The sequence below is a fragment of the Nerophis lumbriciformis genome, linkage group LG09 (genome assembly GCF_033978685.3).
Source record: "Nerophis lumbriciformis linkage group LG09, RoL_Nlum_v2.1, whole genome shotgun sequence".
Lineage (NCBI taxonomy): Eukaryota > Metazoa > Chordata > Actinopteri > Syngnathiformes > Syngnathidae > Nerophis > Nerophis lumbriciformis.
Window position 1 is genome coordinate 23,004,235 of NC_084556.2, and position 19,788 is coordinate 23,024,022.

The 19,788-nt window shown below is 37.7% G+C and overlaps 1 protein-coding gene across 1 annotated transcript in view; it reads right to left on the reverse strand.

Annotated features, from left to right (window-relative positions):
- LOC133607068 (cell adhesion molecule DSCAML1-like) overlaps window positions 1-19,788 on the reverse strand; it is a 135,135-nt gene that overhangs the window by 85,770 nt on the left and 29,577 nt on the right. Inside the window, exon 3 of the mRNA XM_061961527.2 lies at window positions 17,607-17,753. Within this exon, the coding sequence (XP_061817511.2) occupies window positions 17,607-17,753 (147 nt within the window). The remainder of the gene's footprint in view (window positions 1-17,606; window positions 17,754-19,788) is intronic.

Sequence of the window (19,788 nt, forward strand, 5' to 3'; positions counted from 1 at the left end):
GTGTGTGTGTGTGTGTGTGTGTGTGTGTGTGTGTGTGTGTGTGTGCGTGTGTGTCCGCACTCACTGATCATCCCCATAATTTGGATCTTAGGAAAGCAGTATGAGATTTTTAGCAACCTAGGCAATAACTATAGTAGGCAGTGTTTCCAATACATTCATTTACTTGTGGCAGGCTGCCACAAGTAAATTTAGGGCCGCAAAGACGAAATTAAAAAACAACAAAATCAAATGTATTTTCTTAATTTTTTTTATATTTTGCAATACAGGAAAGTAGCACTTGACAATCCAGGTTACATAGTAAATGTGGCTACGTTATGTGTTTAAAATTAGAGTTTGAGATTTGAGCAACAGGATTCCATAGCTGACCACGCACACATGCACAGTGCGCAGAGTACAATGAGGAGCAGACAGGCCTAGTAGTAGTACAAAGTTAGCATCAATATTTGTTTCCAAAGAGTTTGGTGACAGTATACCTGTGTGTAAAAACGTACTTGCTGATTCATGTCAATTTTGTTCTGTTAAAATCTCATTTGTTATACATTTGTACAAGTTTAAAATTATCGCAATGCTAATGTTTGTTAGCGTGTCATTGGCTTGTCTATTGTATGTTAGCATTAAGCTAGCGGGACAAGATAAAGATTCGTCTTTAAATCTATTTATAATTTTTTTTAGCTTTTTTACAAAAAATACATCTGTCATTGTCAATTATGCAAATTTCATGATGATGTCACATTGATGGACCTCGTGCTGTTGTTCTTGGGAATTAATTATTCCTTCATTTGTTACCAGATTTGCACCTTCTTTCTCTCGTATTACCACTCGCACCGCTCCGTTAGCACCACTGCTAACGTTACCCGTGTCGCTACCTCTCTGCTCGGTGAGGGCATGTGACATTGCACGCGCGACAGTATGTGACGTATGTAAGAAGGTGCGCTTGTTTGAATTCTCCGTAAGAAGCAGAGACAAGAAAGAGTGAGAAACGCCTGTAGTGTAATGCCCGCAGCTAAAAGTAACTGCGTGAGTACGTATACTCGAATATCATGATATAGTCATTTTCTATATCGCACAGAGACAAACCCCCCCCCCCCCCCCCCCCCCCCCCGCGACCCCGAAAGGGACAAGCGGTAGAAAATGGATGGATGTATAGTGACCAAATGATATAGCTGAGATTATCATCAAACTGACAAAACTCTGCAAAACAAATATGTCTAGATTTCATACAATAACTTGGTAAGCTTGCAAAGGGACCGTAACTGCAATATCTAGCTGTTCTCAAATTGTGTTTGTGTGTGTGCGCGTGTGTAAGTGTGTGTGCGTGTTGAACTGCCTGACTCCAACAAGGATGCCAGGGGCAGAGAATTGATCAATAATGTAGCCTGTAAGTGACCTTGCCACTCAGTGACATCCATTAGTATCCACACTTGGTAAATCAGATTTATAATCTGATAGATTACATTTTCATAGGTTATCATATTGAACATTATTCGTTAACAAAATAAATATACACTAGTTCACCAGCAACCGTTTTGATTTGCTCAATTGCACCCAGCTAATAACTTTAATTACAATAAATGTTGTTTTCTTCATGCTACTAATATTTTAAAGTCGTTTTCATTATGATGTGCGTAAAATGAGTGTGCCAGTAAACAAACAAAGGCAAACTGTGTGGCAGGTGGAGCATAGTTGGGAATCTTTTGTGGGCCATCCATTTGGCCGCAGCCATCTGCTGGTCCAGTCTGCATGCATCGGTGCCACTCATTAGCTCTCTGCTGGTTACACTGACAGCTTAAATCTGTGTTCATGGTGTTTTTTTAATAGCTGTCCACAAACTCCCCGTCTCTCTGTCACTACTCCAACACTCCCACGTCAGATCGCATATTTACTCGGGCATGCACGCATTCACACTACAAGGACGGTACAGGACAGGCAAGTGAGAGGGAAATAGGTCTGTCTGCCTGCACCCCTCCCCACTTAAAACCCCCTCACTGTCCTGGCTGGACAGGAAAGTGGGGCAGACAAGGGGACACGCACACATATTAAAACACTCACACTTATAATATTATATACACACACACTCACACACACACACACACACACACACACAGATGGAAAACATTCGACTGTCAGAATGGAACCTGTTGGACTTAAGAGGGCACAGCAGCATGATGTTATGTCTTCAACCTAACTTTCGACCAACATGTGATTGTCCTACTAGTAATTGAAGTGTCCCTCCAAAGGCACAAGTAGTGAAAAGAAGACAATGTATTTATTTTTGCAGTTAAATCAGTGCATACAAAGGACAGTTCAGCAAGAATCTAAACAAACATCAATGGGACAACGGGGCGCTGTTCACTTGCTACTATGGGTGTCCTAATACGAATTGTTCACTTACAATACAATACGGATATTGAAACCTTGAGTACTGGCCAATACCGATGTGATATCAGCACAAATCATACTTAAATTATGTAGTGTGGAGTGTTAGAAAAGGCTTGATCAAGTGAAAGTCCTCAGAGCACAATGGTAGGTATGAAAACACTAACCTATTTATCATTAACCATCAGGAATGGACTTGTACTGTCTTTAAGTGAAGGTAGAGTGGTAATTGTTTTCTGGCAACACCTAATGGTCACAAACAATAATTAATTAAGTCAAAATCATGACACAGTAAGTTGAATGATACGGACACATTTGTTGCTGGATACTTTCTAATCCCCTTCAGCCTTTGACTTTGTATTTGTAAGTAATATGCTACTACTCTTTGACACCACTTTATATTGACAAATCTGGTGTTTTAGACTACAATATTGTTCAATTAAGTCGGTCCTTCTCAAATAGTGGGATGGAACCCCCTGGAGGGGCATGGTGAGGTGTTGGGGGGGCCTGAGAGGCAAGGGACTTACAGTGTTACCGTCTTTTTTCATTCTTGAACGATACACAAGCCTCCAGGTAGGTGGCAGCACTGCTCAAATTAATCAACAGGCTCAATCCGAAAAAATTACCAGGTATGATACAGTTTACTGGTAATAAGGATATATTTAAATAAGTAAATATTGTCAGGTTCTTATTAAGATTTCAAACCAGGGGTTGTATGAAAACATTTTTTGTCTCCTTGAGGGATGACTGAAAATAATTGAGAACCACTGATATAAGCAGAGGAGGGGCATGAGGAAACAATACACAGTTCTTTATCTTGGTGGCATGTAGGTGCCGGTGAGTTTTTTGTACCAAAAAATAGATAAATATTATCAGGCACTCAAAATCAGAATCAGATTTAATGGCCAAGTATGTTCAACACACAAGGAATTTGACTTGTTAGACTGTGCTCATTGTTCAATTATGCCTGGTTGATTTTATCAATATATTCACGTTTTTTGTCACAGACAATTTAAAAGAAATTATATTTTTTTTCTCCACTTGCTCTCGCATACTTTTTGTCCTCAGGAGCTTCTGTCATCCATCTTACTTCCTTAACGGCATACCTAGCAAAACATGGTTAATGCTAACGCTAATGAGAGCGAGACGTTTGCTCCAAAGAAAAGAAAAGTGTTTTCAGTTTTTGGTGTTGTGGCAACAAGCGTTGAACAAATGACTGCACATGCCAAACTGTTTAAAAAAGGCAGCAGTACACGGTTGGTAGAGCGGCCGTGCCAGTACCTGAGGGTTCTAGATTCGATCCTCGCTTCTGCCATCCTAGTCACAGCTGTTGTGTCCTTGGGCAGGACACTTCACCCACCTGCTCCTAGTACCACCCACACTGGTTTAAAAATGTACCTTCGATAATGGGTTTCACTATGTAAAGCGCTTTGAGTGACTAGAGAAAAGCGCTATAAAAATATAATTCCTGCATCTGAAACCGAAACTTCCAGTGGAATGCGGGAAATACAACTGTTATTGAGGCGAAAAGACTGCAACAACAAACAAACTCCCGCTAAAAACAGCTTACTGTGGTGGAATCATTTACACTAGGTATGTATGATGATCAGTGTTCTGGTGTAATGTGGCACGCTACATTTGATGTGGTTTTAAGTAAACATGACAGCGTCAGAAGTACAGCAAATTCAATGCAGGTAATATCATTTTACTAATTAAATTAACAATCAGCACAAAACAGGCAGCACGGTGGAAGAGGGGCTAGTGTGTCTGCCTCACAATACAAAGGTCCTAAGTAGTCGTGAGTTCAATCCCGGCCTCGGGATCTTTCTGTGTGGAATTTGCATGTTCTCCCCGTGACTGCGTGGGTTCCCTCCGGGTACTCTGGCTTCCTCCCACCTCCAAAGACATGCACCTGAGGATAGGTTGATTGGCAGAACTAAATTGGCCCTAGTGTGTGAATGTCGTCTGTCTATCTGTGTTGGCCCTGCGATGAGGTGGCGACTTGTCCAGGGTGTACCCCGCCTTTCGCCTGATTGTAGCTGAGATAGGCTCCAGCACCCCCCGGAACCCCGAAGGGAATAAGCGGTAGAAAATGGATGGATGGATCAGCACAAAACACAAAAATTAACTTGATATCAAATTGAAAGAGGCAAAATCCCACGCAGCAGACAACAAACACGCACACATACACACTACTACTATCCAGGGAATAAATCAATGAATGAAGACAATCAAACAATCAATCAAAGTTTTCTTATACAGCCCTTAATCAGAGAGAGGTGGTGTCTCCCACATACAACACCGTCCTTTCAACCATTCCTAAAACACTCTGCAATTTAGCCTCCAACAAATAACAGGAGTTTAGTGGTCAATTGTACGGAATATGTACTTCACTGTGCAATCTACTAATAAAAGTTTCAATCAATCAATCAAAGAACTGATGAAGCTTACTTGGATGAGCGGCAAAACGTCTTCCAAGACAAACCAAGTAGTCCAGTTGCGAACGATTGAACGCCCTGAGATGACAACAACCTGGATGAATGAGAACCTTCAAAGGTAAGTATCTGTAGTACTGACATTAATAACGTTACGTTTATTTTGTGTAGTGCACCTTAAATAATTTTGATCACATGTCGGTATGGATATGGTGGGGATCTTAAAATTATTTGCTTGGTGCTGCGATAGATTGAACGCGTCATAATTTGCCACCTCAGTAGAATGCATCTTCACCTCTGGCACAGTCACTACAGAAAAAACATTATGTGAGTTGTGTATTATTCTACGAGAGATGCTGTGTGCAGGAATTTTCGAGCCTGCCGCTGGTTAGTTCTAGCTTAACTGACTCCTCACTCGGACCAACAGACACTGTAATTGCCTGTGTCCGAGCTTGCTCTCGTGTAGTTAGTCAAGCTTGACTCAAATAGTGGTCTATATTTCTGGAGAGAGAGATGGCGCCTTCCCTCCACAGCAAGCCCAGTTTGCCCCAGAAAGAGGGCCAATTTTCAATAAACGTTGGTTCCTGTTCTCTACAAAAACTAGCCAGCCACTTGTTAAGCGAGACTAATCTGCAATACCGCTCATCATTGCCTCTTGCAGGCAGGGGGCCAGAGACAAGTACTCGATGCCGGGAAATCTTTCTAGCGAGATTACAAGTCCGAGCTATGTTCCTCTTTGTAGTCTCTGACTGTCTCATCCTAGTGCCATTGAAGCCGACATGTACAACTTTGTTTGCGTAGCTAGTAGTGCAATTAGCCTGTCGTATGTGTTTACTAGACCTGTTGAAAATTAGCTCCCTAAGATTAGCTTCAATGTTAGGTGCTCGGGCTGATTTACTAAACTGTATGTTCCGGGTGATGAAGTCCCCTATAACTAAGGTGTGGTGCCTGGTAGACTGCGGTGTAGGACTAGCGAAAGGGCTAAATCAATTATGCGTCTCAACTGGTTCACCGTGGCTTGTAGGCTGCTTAGGGCTGCATCAAGCTGGGCTTGTCAGCTCTCTACAGCTAACGCTAGCAAATGTGTCTGCAGCGTCTAAAGTTACAAAATTACTCTGCTCTAACTGACGGACACGGTCCTCCAGTAGGGCCAACCTATCCATGAGAACGGTGCACGAAGAGCAGGGAGCCATACTCACGTTGTTTCAAGGGGTGTGGGAAAAAATCGATTCGAATCGCGATTCTCACGTTGTGCGATTCAGAATTGATTCTCATTTTTCAAAAATCTATTTTTTTAAATGTATTTATTTTTTTCATTTTTTTATTTTTATTAATCAATCCAACAAAACAATCCACAGCAATACCATAACAATGCAATCAAATTCCAAAACCAAACCCGACCCAGCAACACTCAGAACTGCAATAAACAGAGCAATTGAGAGGAGACACAAACACGACACAGAACAAACCAAAAGTAGTGAAACAAAAATGAATATTATCAACAACAGTATCAATATTAGTTACAATTTCAACATAGAAGTGATTGAAAATCCCTCATTGACATTATCATTAGACATTCATACAAAAAAAAAAAAAAAAGAACAATAGTGTCACAGTGGCTTACACTTGCATCACATCTCATAAGCTTGACAACACACTGTGTCCAATATTTTCACAAAGATAAAATAAGTCATATTTTTGTTTCATTTAATAGTTAAAACAAATTTACATTATTGCAATCAGTTGATAAAACATTGTCCTTTACAATTATAAAAGCTTTTTACAAAAATCTACTACTCTGCTTGCATGTCAGCAGACTGGGGTAGATCCTGCTGAAATCCTATGTAATGAATGAATAGAGAATCGTTTTGAATCGGAAAAATATAGTTTTTGAATCGAGAATCGCGTTGAATCGAAAAAAATCGATTTTGAATCGAATCGTGACCCCAAGAATCGATATTGAATCGAATCGTGGGACACCCAAAGATTCGCAGCCCTAGTTGTTTTGTTCACTGAGTCGAGTTCTTGCTGTCTTCGGAGAAGTGGCCGCAGCGTAAGGGAGCAGATGTCTTCGGAGCGTAGTTGCTTTCAACTGCGACGAGCTTAGCTTCGTTAGCTTAGCAGCTAGCTAAGTTGCAGAGGTGGGTAGTAACGCGCTACATTTACTCCGTTACATCTACTTGAGTAACTTTTGGGATAAATTGTACTTCTAAGAGTAGTTTTAATGCAACATACTTTTACTTTTACTTGAGTATATTTATAGAGAAGAAACGCTACTTTTACTCCGCTACTTTTATCTACATTCAGCTCGCTACTCGCTACTAATTTTTATCGATCTGTTAATGCACGCTTTGTTTGTTTTGGTCTGTCATAGTGCCTGCGTTTCAACAAATACAGTCACTGGTGACGTTCACTCCGTTCCACCAATCAGATGCAGTCACTGGTGACGTTGGACCAATCAAACAGAGCCAGGCGGTCACATGACCTGACTTAAACAAGTTGAAAAACTTATTCGGGTGTTACCATTTAGTGGTCAATTGTACGGAATATATACTGTACTGTGCAATCTACTAATAAAAGTTTCAATCAATCAATCAAAAGTGTGAAGGAAAAAAGACCCTTTTTTATTTCAATCGTACATCCTGTCAAAAGCATAAAGACTGACTGCACAGTTCCTGTCTTCACAATAAAAGTGCCGCTCCATCGCGCCTGCGCTTTCAAAACAAGAGTCTCCGAAAGCCAGCGCAAACAAGCTATCAAGCTACGGAGTTTGCCGCCAATGTATTTCTTGTAAAGTGTATAAAAACGAATATGGAAGCTGGACAAATAAGGTGCCAAAAACCAACCACTTTCATGTGGTATTACCGGTAGACAGAAAGGAGGAACTTTTTTTCTCCTCCATTTGAAAACGTGCACGCTATCAGCAATACGGTCTGATTACAATCAATGCAAGTCATCAGAATCAGGTAATACACCAAATTATATTCTTGTCTTCATGAAAGAAAGGAATCTATATGTGTTAAACATGCATGTATATTCATTAAAACACCTTTAACATGTAAACAAAAACGGCAAAATAAATAAATATAAATTATATACTGTATATATATATATGTGTGTGTATATATATGTATATGTATATGTATATGTATATATATATGTATATATGTATATACATATATATATATATATATATATATATATATATATATATATATATATATATATATATATATATATATATATATATATATATATATATATATATATATATGATATGTGTGTGTATGTTACTCATCAGTTACTCAGTACTTGAGTAGTTTTTTCACAACATACTTTTTACTTTTACTCAAGTAAATATTTGGGTGACTACTCCTTACTTTTACTTGAGTAATAAATCTCTAAAGTAACAGTACTCTTACTTGAGTACAATTTCTGGCTACTCTACCCACCTCTGCTAAGTTGTTTCTTTCACCAAGTCGAGTTCTTGCTGTCTTCGGAGCAATAGGTGAAGAGTAGCAGACGCCCTCGGAGCATAGTTGCTTTTGTGACAAGCTTCAGCCTGCTATCCAAACAATACCCTCTTTGGACCAAAAGCCATGGAAGCACATTAAATCCAGAAGTAACGCAATCAAGTGGAAACATTCAACAGAGCTGCTGTAACTGCCGACAAACTTCCACTGCTAAGCTAACAAACACAACTGAGCTAATGCTGCTCTGTCTGGGCGCTGACGTCACATGTCACTTGGCAATAGGCACTGCATTTTAAAGGCACACATGCACTCTCTGGTCTAATACGAAACACCTCTCAACTGCATAAGACAGAAGTTTGTTTTTTTAAAGTACTGCATTAATTACTTTCCCTAGTAATGAATTACATTTATGAAAGAGTAACTCCTTTAGTTATTAAATTACTTCTTCGGTAAAGTAACAAGGAACAATAATGAATTACTTTTTTTAAGTAATTTTCTGAACACTGATAATGATACCATGTGTGATGACAAAGGAGCAGAGTGGGGAACGATCACTGAAGCAGTTGGTCTGCACACCGCCAAGATGTGTGAATGAAAAAGCCTGTGTTTATCTACTTGACTTACAGAAACTATAGTCTTCTCAATATTTTACTTGATAATTTATGTGCATACAATGTATATTAATTTTATTTACAGAAGTACTTTATTTAAGATAGAATTTTAAGTTTTCACTTCGATAATTTCAATGTTGGAGACAATTATTTATTTCTGCTATTTATGCCTGCCTCGCCCTCCAGTCAGAGCTCGATGATTGTTTCCTGTTGCCTGTTTGCTGTTTCCTGTGTTTCCTGCATGTGCACTTACCAGTGGCACTCTTTCCTTTCTGACATGAAAGTCATGTTTACCTGCGCTACGCCTGCTATCTCTGCACCTTGGGATTCAAGACCAACAGAACCCGACAAAAGCACTGATTTAAGGACACTAATTGCGTATCTTTACCTTGTATATTATGTGTGCTTGGCTGTTGTGTAGCTGCTAGCTCCTAGTAGCTTATAGCTTACCATGTTTACCTTTGTATAAATGACTTGACTCAAATAAAATAAAAGATCAAACTTCTGTGCTTATTGGCAGACACTGTTAACACTGATATCCAACATCGATACCGAATTGTGACACCCTTATTTACTACACCATAAACACAGTTAAAGCATACCAGTCACCCATTCAGTCACTAACTACAATCTACGCTGAGCCCACAGGAACAGGAGCGTAGGAAACAGGGAGATCAGAATCCTCCCCAATATTGGAGAAAAACGCATTTGTCCCACTCAAAAAATATATACATTTTATTTTGAAAGCGCAATAGCATCATGTGACTTCCTTCACCAACTCTGAGTGTGGGGGCGGGAGAAAGAGAGCGCGAGCAGGCTTGAAGGCTACAGGTCTGTTGAGAACGGTGCCATGAATATTGCTTGTTTATAATGTCATACTGTTTTGTTATTTTCATATTTAGAAACCATGTCTTTAGTGTTAAGTCATCTTATTTCTGGCATGGTCACTTGTCCATTATTTCATTTCTAACTGTGTCAGTGTTCTCAGGTAAAAACAACACTCGCTAAAATGTTTTGCCATCCCCTTCCAGATAGCGGGGGGGAAAAAGAAAAAAGAATGAAACAGCAGCAGGACTTACCGTATTTTTCGGATTATAAATCGCAGTTTTTTTCATAGTTTGGCCGTGGGTGCGACATATACTCCGGAGCGACTTATGTGTGAAATTATTAACACATTACCGTAAAATATCAAATAATATTATTTATCTAATTCACGGAAGAGACGAAGCAAATGTCAACAATCGTCACACACACGTCAACCAATAAGAATTCGGTGGGGCAGGGTCATGGCAGAAGTGCATTGTGGGTCATGGGATGCTAGCTGCTATATGCTATATGCTACTGCCGTAGCTATTAAAATGGATCATTTAAAAAAAACTGAGAAGGGCTGAACAAAAATGGCACCGAAAAGGAAATCATATACTGCAGATTACAAGCTGGACGAAGTGAAATATGCAGCAGAAAACGGCGATCGAGCAGCAGAAAGAAAGGACGCTAGCGGTGCATACCAGGAGCGACACCGAGGAGGGAGATTTCATCGGATTTAGCGATCAGGAGTGACAGATTGTTTGGAAAACATTTAGCATGTTCTATATGTTATAGTTATTTGAATGACTCTTACCATAATATGTTACGTTAACATACCAGGCACATTCTCCTATTATTAGAGATGTCCGATAATATCGGCCTGCCGATAAATGCGTTAAAATGTAATATCGGAAATTATCGGTATCGTTTTTTTTATTATTGGTATCGTTTTTTTTATTTTTTATTTTTTTTATTAAATCAACATAAAAAACACAAGATACACTTACAATTAGTGCACCAACCCAAAAAACCTTCCTCCACTCATTCACACAAAAGGGTTGTTTCTTTCTGTTATTAATATTCTGGTTCCCACATTATATATCAATATATATCAATACAGTCTGCAAGGGATACAATCCGTAAGCACACATGATTGTGCGTGCTGCTGGTCCACTAATAGTACTAACCTTTAACAGTTAATTGTACTCATTTTTATTAATTACTAGTTTCAATGTAACTGTTTTTATATTGTTTTACTTTCTTTTTTATTCAAGAAAATGTTTTTAATTTATTTATCTTATTTTTTATTATTTTATTTTTTTTTAAAGTACCTTATCTTCACCATAACTGGTTGTCCAAATTAGGCATAATAATGTGTTAATTCCACGACTGTATATATCGGTTGATATCGGTATCGGTAGTTAAAGAGTTGGACAATATCGGAATATCGGATATCGGCAAAAAGCCATTATCAGAAATCCCTAATTCCTATACAACATATTTATGCTCAAACTCTTAATGGATCTGTCCCGATACAGCATGTAACTTAAAAAAAACAACTCCCTTCTAAAAATTTAAAAATAGAGATAAAGGCATCATGTAATGGCACAAAGCTGACAAGTTGATATTATTGAAGAGTAAAAACTAATATGCGTCTTTAGATGTATGGATAACGTTTATCTATGTCTTTTAATTAGACATTACAAATGACATGATGGTACTACGTTCACACCCCAACACTGCTTTACCTAACAATCAGTATTCATGATTTCAATATTGATACAAATAATCTTAATTATTACTTTGGCCATAACTGGCAGCCCTATATCTCATACATGAACACTATTTTTCTATAGAGACAAAAAGCGCAGTTACATATTATGGCCATCAGGTGCCATCTTTCAACATTCTTTATATATATATATATATATATATATATATATATAAATATACACACCGTATTTTTCGGAGTATAAGTCGCACCGGAGTATAAGTCGCACCTGCCAAAAATGCATAATAAAAAAAGGAGAAAAAATAATAATAAGTCGCACTGGAGCCAGGCCAAACTATGAAAAAAATTGCGACTTATAGTCCGAAAAATATATATATATGTATATATATATATACATATATATAAAATATATATATATATATATATATATATATATATATATATATATATATAAAAAAAAAAATATATATATATATATATATATATATATATATATATATATATATATTGTGATTTTAAAATGTTGTTTCCATTGATTGTTTTCAGGTTTTATATATATATATATATATATATATATATATATATATATATATATATATATATATATATATATATATATATATATATATATATATATATATATATATATATGTATACAACCTGAAAACACTCAAACAATCAATGGAAACAACATTTTAAAATCACAATAAACACTTAACAATAACCTCTTTAAATGAAGGTGCAAAAATAAGGAATATTTAAAAATGCTTAATGAAGTGTAACAAAATAGTGCAAAGAGTGAAAATGTAAACAGAGAAACCTGATAACTATATATATATACATATATATATATATATATATATATATATATATATATATATATATATATATATATATATATATATATATATATATATATATATATATATATACAGTGTTGGGTTAGTTACTGAAAACCAGTAACTAGTTACAGTTACTAGTTACTTTATTTCAAAAGTCACTCAGTTACTAACTCAGTTACTTACACCAAAAAGCAATGCGTTACTGTGAAAAGTAACTATTTAGTTACTTTTTTTTTTAAACTTTTTTTTTTAAAGCTCCCATTAATGCCCTTTTAGCCTTCATTTCAATACTGTTATTGCACTGGAGAATAATACAATCTGTTGATCAACTTGACATGCATTTTTATTTTCCTTTTAACATAATTAATGAAAAACAGTGCAACATAAAAAGGCATTCCTCCTTTCTTTAAACTTGGACCAATGACCATTAATAAAAAACAAGTTAAAGTGCAACATAAGAAGGCACATCATCTTCCTTGAAACATAGGTAGTGAAATAAAGCCTGACATCTGGAGTGATGCTGCTGTCTTCCACACTTGGAGCCATGGATTGCAGAATCCTTGTTTTCAGTGGCAGGATCATTGACACAGATGGTGAAGTTTCAGTGCTCAGTAGGGATGGAACACTTTTGAGGGGTTTAAGCACCTGGAGGACCTCATCTGCCACTCTCACATCATCATCAGACAGGGTGACATTTGTCTTCAGGGTGTTGTGGGTCAATGCTGAGTATATAGCTGCCTGCTGCTCCAACATATCATAAGTGGAGTTCCACCTCGTTGGGACATCATGTATGAGCTTATGAGTAGGCAGCTTTAGCATTTCTTGCTTTGTCTTAAGCACATGAGCAGCTGTTGTGCTTGGATGGAAGTAGGAAACCTCCTTCCTGATCCTCCCAAGGAGGCGCTCCATCCTATTGACTGAGATTCCCTTCTGTGATGCCAAATTCACTACATGTGCAAAGCACCTATCTGTGGTCCCAGTCCTGCCTCATTCACTGTAATTATTTGATTGTTGGCATTATCACGTGTGACTGGGATATCTTTATCTTCCAGTCCTCCACTGCTTGTGTCAGTACCTGCGCAAGGTGACTCTCGTAGAGGGGGCGTGTCTTCTCATCTCCCAGTCTGCTGTGATGAAGTGAGCGCTTATAGTTCCCCTGGACGTCCACCCGTCTGTCATGAGCGCAACAGATGATGATCGGGATAGTTCATCCACAACTTTTTTCTTCTCCTGCTCATAAAGATCTGGCACAATCTTATCGCTGAAGTGGGTGCGCGACGGGATGTCGTAACGTGGCTCAAGCACGTTCAGCATGTGTTTAAAACCCTGGTTTTGCACAACCGAGTCTGCACCAATAAACACACTGATTCAATGGCGCGGGGCGTTCAAGCTCCTCCGTTACTCCGCTTGCCATGACCACCAACTTTTTTTTTGTTTGTTTCATATATCAAACCGCGGATCACGTGTGTACCTCTCCTCCCCACACCCAGACACACACATAGACCGCGCCTCTTTTCTTCTCTCCGGCTTGTGACAGAGGAAGATTCAGAAGAACGACACCGCAGCGCTTCTGTTTCTAGCCGATACTACATCAAAAGTAACGTAAAATAACGCAGTAACGTATCATGTAGTAACGGTAACTGAGTTACTGAATATAAAAAATAACGCGTTAGATTACTAGTTACCGCCGAAACTAACGGCGTTACAGTAACGCGTTAGTCCCAACACTGTATATATATATATATATATACATATATATATATATACACAATATATATATATATATATATATATATATATATATATATATATATATATATATACATATATACATACAGTGCATCCGGAAAGTATACACAGCGCTTCACTTTTTACACATTTTATTATGTTATTGCCTTATTCCAGAACGGAGTTAGTTAATTTTTGTCCTCTAAATTCTACAGACAATACTCCATAATGACAATGTAAAAAAAAAAATGTTTTTAATTTTGCAAAGATATAAAAAATATATATATATATCACATGATAATAATAATAATAATCACATGTACTGTCTATCTGTGTTGGCCCTGCGATGAGGAGGCGACTTGTCCGATTGTAGCTGAGATAGGCTCCAGCGCCCCCCGCAACCCCGAAGGGAATAAGCGGTAGAAAATGGATGAATGTACTTAAGTATTCACAGCCTTTGCTTAATACTTTGTTGATGCACCTTTGGCAGCAATTACTGCCTCAAGTCATTTTGAATACGAGGCCACCAGCTTGGCACACCTATCTTTGGGCAGTTTTGCCCATTCCTCTTTGCAGCACCTCTCAAGCACCATCAGGCTGGATGGGAAGTGTTGGTTTCCATCCGGGATGTCTTTGTACATTTACTTTTCACATGGGGTATTGTCCATAGAATTTTGAGGAAAAAAACAAATTTAATCTATCATATACATACACACACACACACGCAAACACACACACACACACACACACACACACACACACACACACACACACACACACACACACACACACACATATGTATAAACATATACACATATATATATATATACATATACACATATACATATTTACATGTATATACATATATGCATACACATATACATATATATAAAATTACATGTATATACATATATACATGCACATATATATGTATTTACATGTATATACATATTTACACACACACACACACACATATATATATACATATACACTTTTACATACACATATATATATTTACATGTATATACATATTTACACACACACATATATATATATATACATATACACATATGTATATATACATATACTGTATATAAATGTACATATATACACACACACACACATACATACATACATATATATATATATATATATATATATATATATATATATACACACATATATATATATACACACACACAGATAGATATATATATATACACACACACACACACACACACGCACGCACACATATATATATGTATATATATACCATATATATATATACACACACACACACACACACATATATATATATATATATATATATATATATATGTATATATATATATATATATATACATACATATATATATATATATATATATATATATATATATATATATATATATATATATATATATACATATACATATATATATATATATACATATATATATATATATATATATATACATATATATACATATATATATATATATACATAGTCGAATATATGCTGTTATTGTTTTATCGGCCCAGCCCTCTGGTGGAAGTCTGTGATTGTGGGCTAATTATGGCGTTCTTCATCTTCTTCTTTGGAAGAATCCGAATGTAAAATATCGGACTCAGCACTCGAATCAGATCTATCTTGCAAACAAGTCATGTTTGTTTAAACAAATTCAATAATACATTATATTTTATATATTTTTTGCTCATAATGTTAACCAAATCCGTTTTGAAGTAATCATAGAACAGGAACTTGCAATTAAGTGATGAGTTTTACGAGCCTTTATCCACACTGTCTATGCTGGGAAATGGGCTTCAGTTCTGTAGATGACGTCATACCAAGAGGGGGCAACATATCGAGTCTGGCGATGGAAAGGAGGTGCTCCAAGTACAGTTAATTATCTACCCATTACTCAAAAACTAATTGATACTCTGGGAAATTACTGCCAAATTAATTTACAAGGGCAAAAAATACAACTTCCAAGTGAAATTGTGTTCATCTGGACACTATTGGTCATTTAATGTGTTGCAAAGTGATGGTTAACAGCGTGCTACAGCACAGCCAAACTAGGCATTCGTTGTACAAAGCTACCTGGATCTTGGCCACCAATTTAAAAACGACAGCAATGAATACAGATGTAAATAATATCCACCTGGGATACCTGTGCATGTGTGCACTTATAGCTCCTTTTTTGAGTGTGATAGCAGGAGAAAATGCACACGCAAACCAAGAGACCATCTACTCAATCACGCATAGCGAGTTATTGGTCACAAAATCTATTTAAAGCTTCAGATCATTATTACACCCTTCCAGAACATCTGGCTCATGGGGCAATGTACCAATGTCATTGTATTTCAACACGGATACAACCATAAATTTGTTTTTCAATTAAAAAAAATCTTTCTTATTAGTTTGCTTATTATGTAGGGCCACGTAGCAAGGTCATTGCAGTGTTGTTGTCTTGCTGACAGGTGACTTGCTGCATATATGTAAAGATTTGACTGGCACACAAGGATAAAGAGGGTCAAGGTTGATGCAGACTTCACTGTCAGGGCTTGTAGCGTCGAGCAATCTACTGTTCGTACCGAGACGATTGCAGAGTTCAGTGAGCAGATCATCATGTCCAGCATCTGATCTTCACACTCACTGCTCATCAAGTGACCTATATATCCATAATTACACACATCGACCTTGTGACGGCATACCCAGCAACGACCTACACACGGAAAGCATAAATAAACTCAACAAAGTCTTGCATTTATGAACCTGAAGTATTCGTGATCGAGAACTGTGTGACGTCAATTTAATAACGTCAACCGAACATCTCAGGCTACAGGTTGATAGAAAAAAAAAATCCTAAACATTTTTATGGAATGTGTAAACATTGCTGCAGTGCCACAGAATAAATGATTGCAACCTTGATGCCTGTGTATGTGTGATACAATGTCTGACTGTTTTGCATACATAAGATATAAAACACCATCTGTCAGAACCTGAGGCCATTCTTGCCCTACTACCCTCCTTGCTTAATTTTCCCTATCCTTCCCTCATATATCTCCAACATTTTTCAAGAGCTACAGCACACGCATACAGCAGTGACCACGTAATAAAACGCACATAATGAGAGTACAAAAGACATAATACTAAGTTGACACCTCCATGTGCACACACACAAATTAGGTTAATTAAGATGAATGTGGGAACACTTTGCTATTGACATCTTCTGTCTTTAAGTACACCAATGTAAACCTATGAGACCTGATGAAGACATCCGTGGGTCGCAATGTGATGTCAATTACAGTTAATGTCAGGATTTGACATTTGTAACATATGTACTATAAACAGAGAGATATCTCAGAAATGGAATAATCTGCCCAAAGGAGGGCAAAACCGAGGATGAGTAAGGGAGGGAGGGTGAGCTAAAAGGAGAAGGAAGGCCAGATCAGTGATCCAGAACAGTGAGCAGACAGAAGGACAGAACAAGTGAATAATTTGGTCAAACACAGCAACCATTTTCACACACAAACTAGATAAAGACAATCCCAATTCCTTAACATGGCATGCCACACATCCATCATTTGATATGTCTTACCTGGGACGATGGAGACAGTGTCTCTCTCCCAGGACACAACGCTGACATACTCCTGCACAGCTGTGGGGATGAGGCACTTGAACACAGCTACGTTGCCCCGCATCGAGCGCTGGTCCGCCACCCGCACGGTGTAGGGCTCCCTGAAAACTACACACAGACATACCATACTTACGGTAACTAAAAATTGTTTCACAATTAGCAAAAAACACTAATTAGTGTGAGTGTAAAATGCAAATTAATTGCTACTTGCCAAGATTTAAAATTGTATTTCTAGAAAGTTCCCTTGTTGTAAGAGCTATTTACCTATTTTAGTCAGTCTTTACATCAAATCCTTAATTTGAGCATGAATAATTATATTTTGTCCATTCTAGTTTTAAAATGTGAAAACAGAGAAAATATTGATTCAAATAAGATATTTTGGTTTTCCTGACATAGAAAATATTTTTTAAACTTACTGCAACAGCCCGAGGATGCTTAATTTAGTAGAAGCATTTAAGTCCCATCTTAAAACTCATTTGTATACTCTAGCCTTTAAATAGCCCCCCTGTTAGACCAGTTGATCTGCCGTTTCTTTTCTTTTCTCCTCTGCTCCCCTTTTCCTTGAGGGGGGGGGGGGGCACAGGTCCGGTGGCCATGGATGAAGTGCTGGCTGTCCAGAGTCGGGACCCGGGGTGGACCGCTCGCCTGTGCATCGGCTGGGAACATCTCTGCGCTGCTGACCCGTCTCCGCTCGGGATGGTGTCCTGCTGGCCCCACTATGGACTGGACTCTTACTATTATGTTGGATCCACTATGGACTGGACTCTCACAATATTATGTCAGACCCACTCGACATCCATTGCTTTCGGTCTCCCCTAGAGGGGGGGGGTTACCCACATATGCGGTCCTCTCCAAGGTTTCTCATAGTCATTCACATCGACGTCCCACTGGGGTGAGTTTTTCCTTGCCCGTATGTGGGCTTTGTACCGAGGATGTCGTTGTGGCTTGTGCAGCCCTTTGAGACACTTGTGATTTAGGGCTATATAAATAAAGATTGATTGATTGATTGATTGATAATTTAAGAATTGCAAGTTTGAAAATGGTTGTTTTCAGAATAAGGTATCTTATTTCTACATAGTTTAAAAGTCTTGATAATTTCTAAATACTGTATTTTTCGGAGTATAAGTCGCTCCGGAGTATAAGTCGCACAGGCCGAAAATGCATAACAAAGAAAGAAAAAAACATATATAAGTCGCAATGGAGTATAAGTCGCATTTTTTGGGGACATTTATTTGATAAAACCCAACACCAAGAATAGACATTTGAAAGGCAATTTAAAATAAATAAAGAATAGTGAACAACAGGCTGAATAAGTGTACGTTATATGACGCATAAATAACCAACTGAGAACGTGCCTGGTATGTTAACGTAACTAAGGTGCGCACCTGCGCAATTGCGCTCTGCGCACAGCAAATCTATGCCACGCACAAAATCAAATCCCACTCTAAGCAAAATAAACAAATAATTTGTTTTGTATGATATATCAATGCAACTGTGAGTAACATGTGACGAAAGGCGGCCACAACAGATAAACAATGTTTGTCAACACGGTTAAATTATTATAACGTCTGTGGAGACACTTTAAGTAGGACAGGAATTCCATCAGTCCCTTTATTTAGCGAAATTGTTTGTCGGCCATAACTACACCAAAACAATGCGTAAAATACTTCTATCTAGCAAAACTGGTCATTGTCTACCGTACAAACCAAGCCAAAAGCAACTCTTTGTCATCTGTTATATGAACAGCAGCCGCTTGCTCTCTCTCTCTCTCTCTCGCCTGCACCAACACATACACTATGGCAATTAGCCACTGGTGCGTTTATGGCCACACACAATGTTGGACAACTCCAACACTACACGTTAAGTGTAAATTTCAAGTCGTTTTACTATGACTCCTCAATCAGTGTGCTTATTCTACTGTCATTTGTTAAGAATGTTATTTTTTTAATATTAATCATGAAATGATGTTACAGCACTACAGAATTGCTAATAAAAATATTTATTTTACGGACAGAAAGTTAATAAACAATTCATCTCATGCAACATGTGAATGTTTTAAGGGGAACTAAATGTGATCTCTGAAAGGGGTGCACAATCTTTCCAAAGCAGGACCCCCACCCAGGCATAAAATACTATAGTGCAT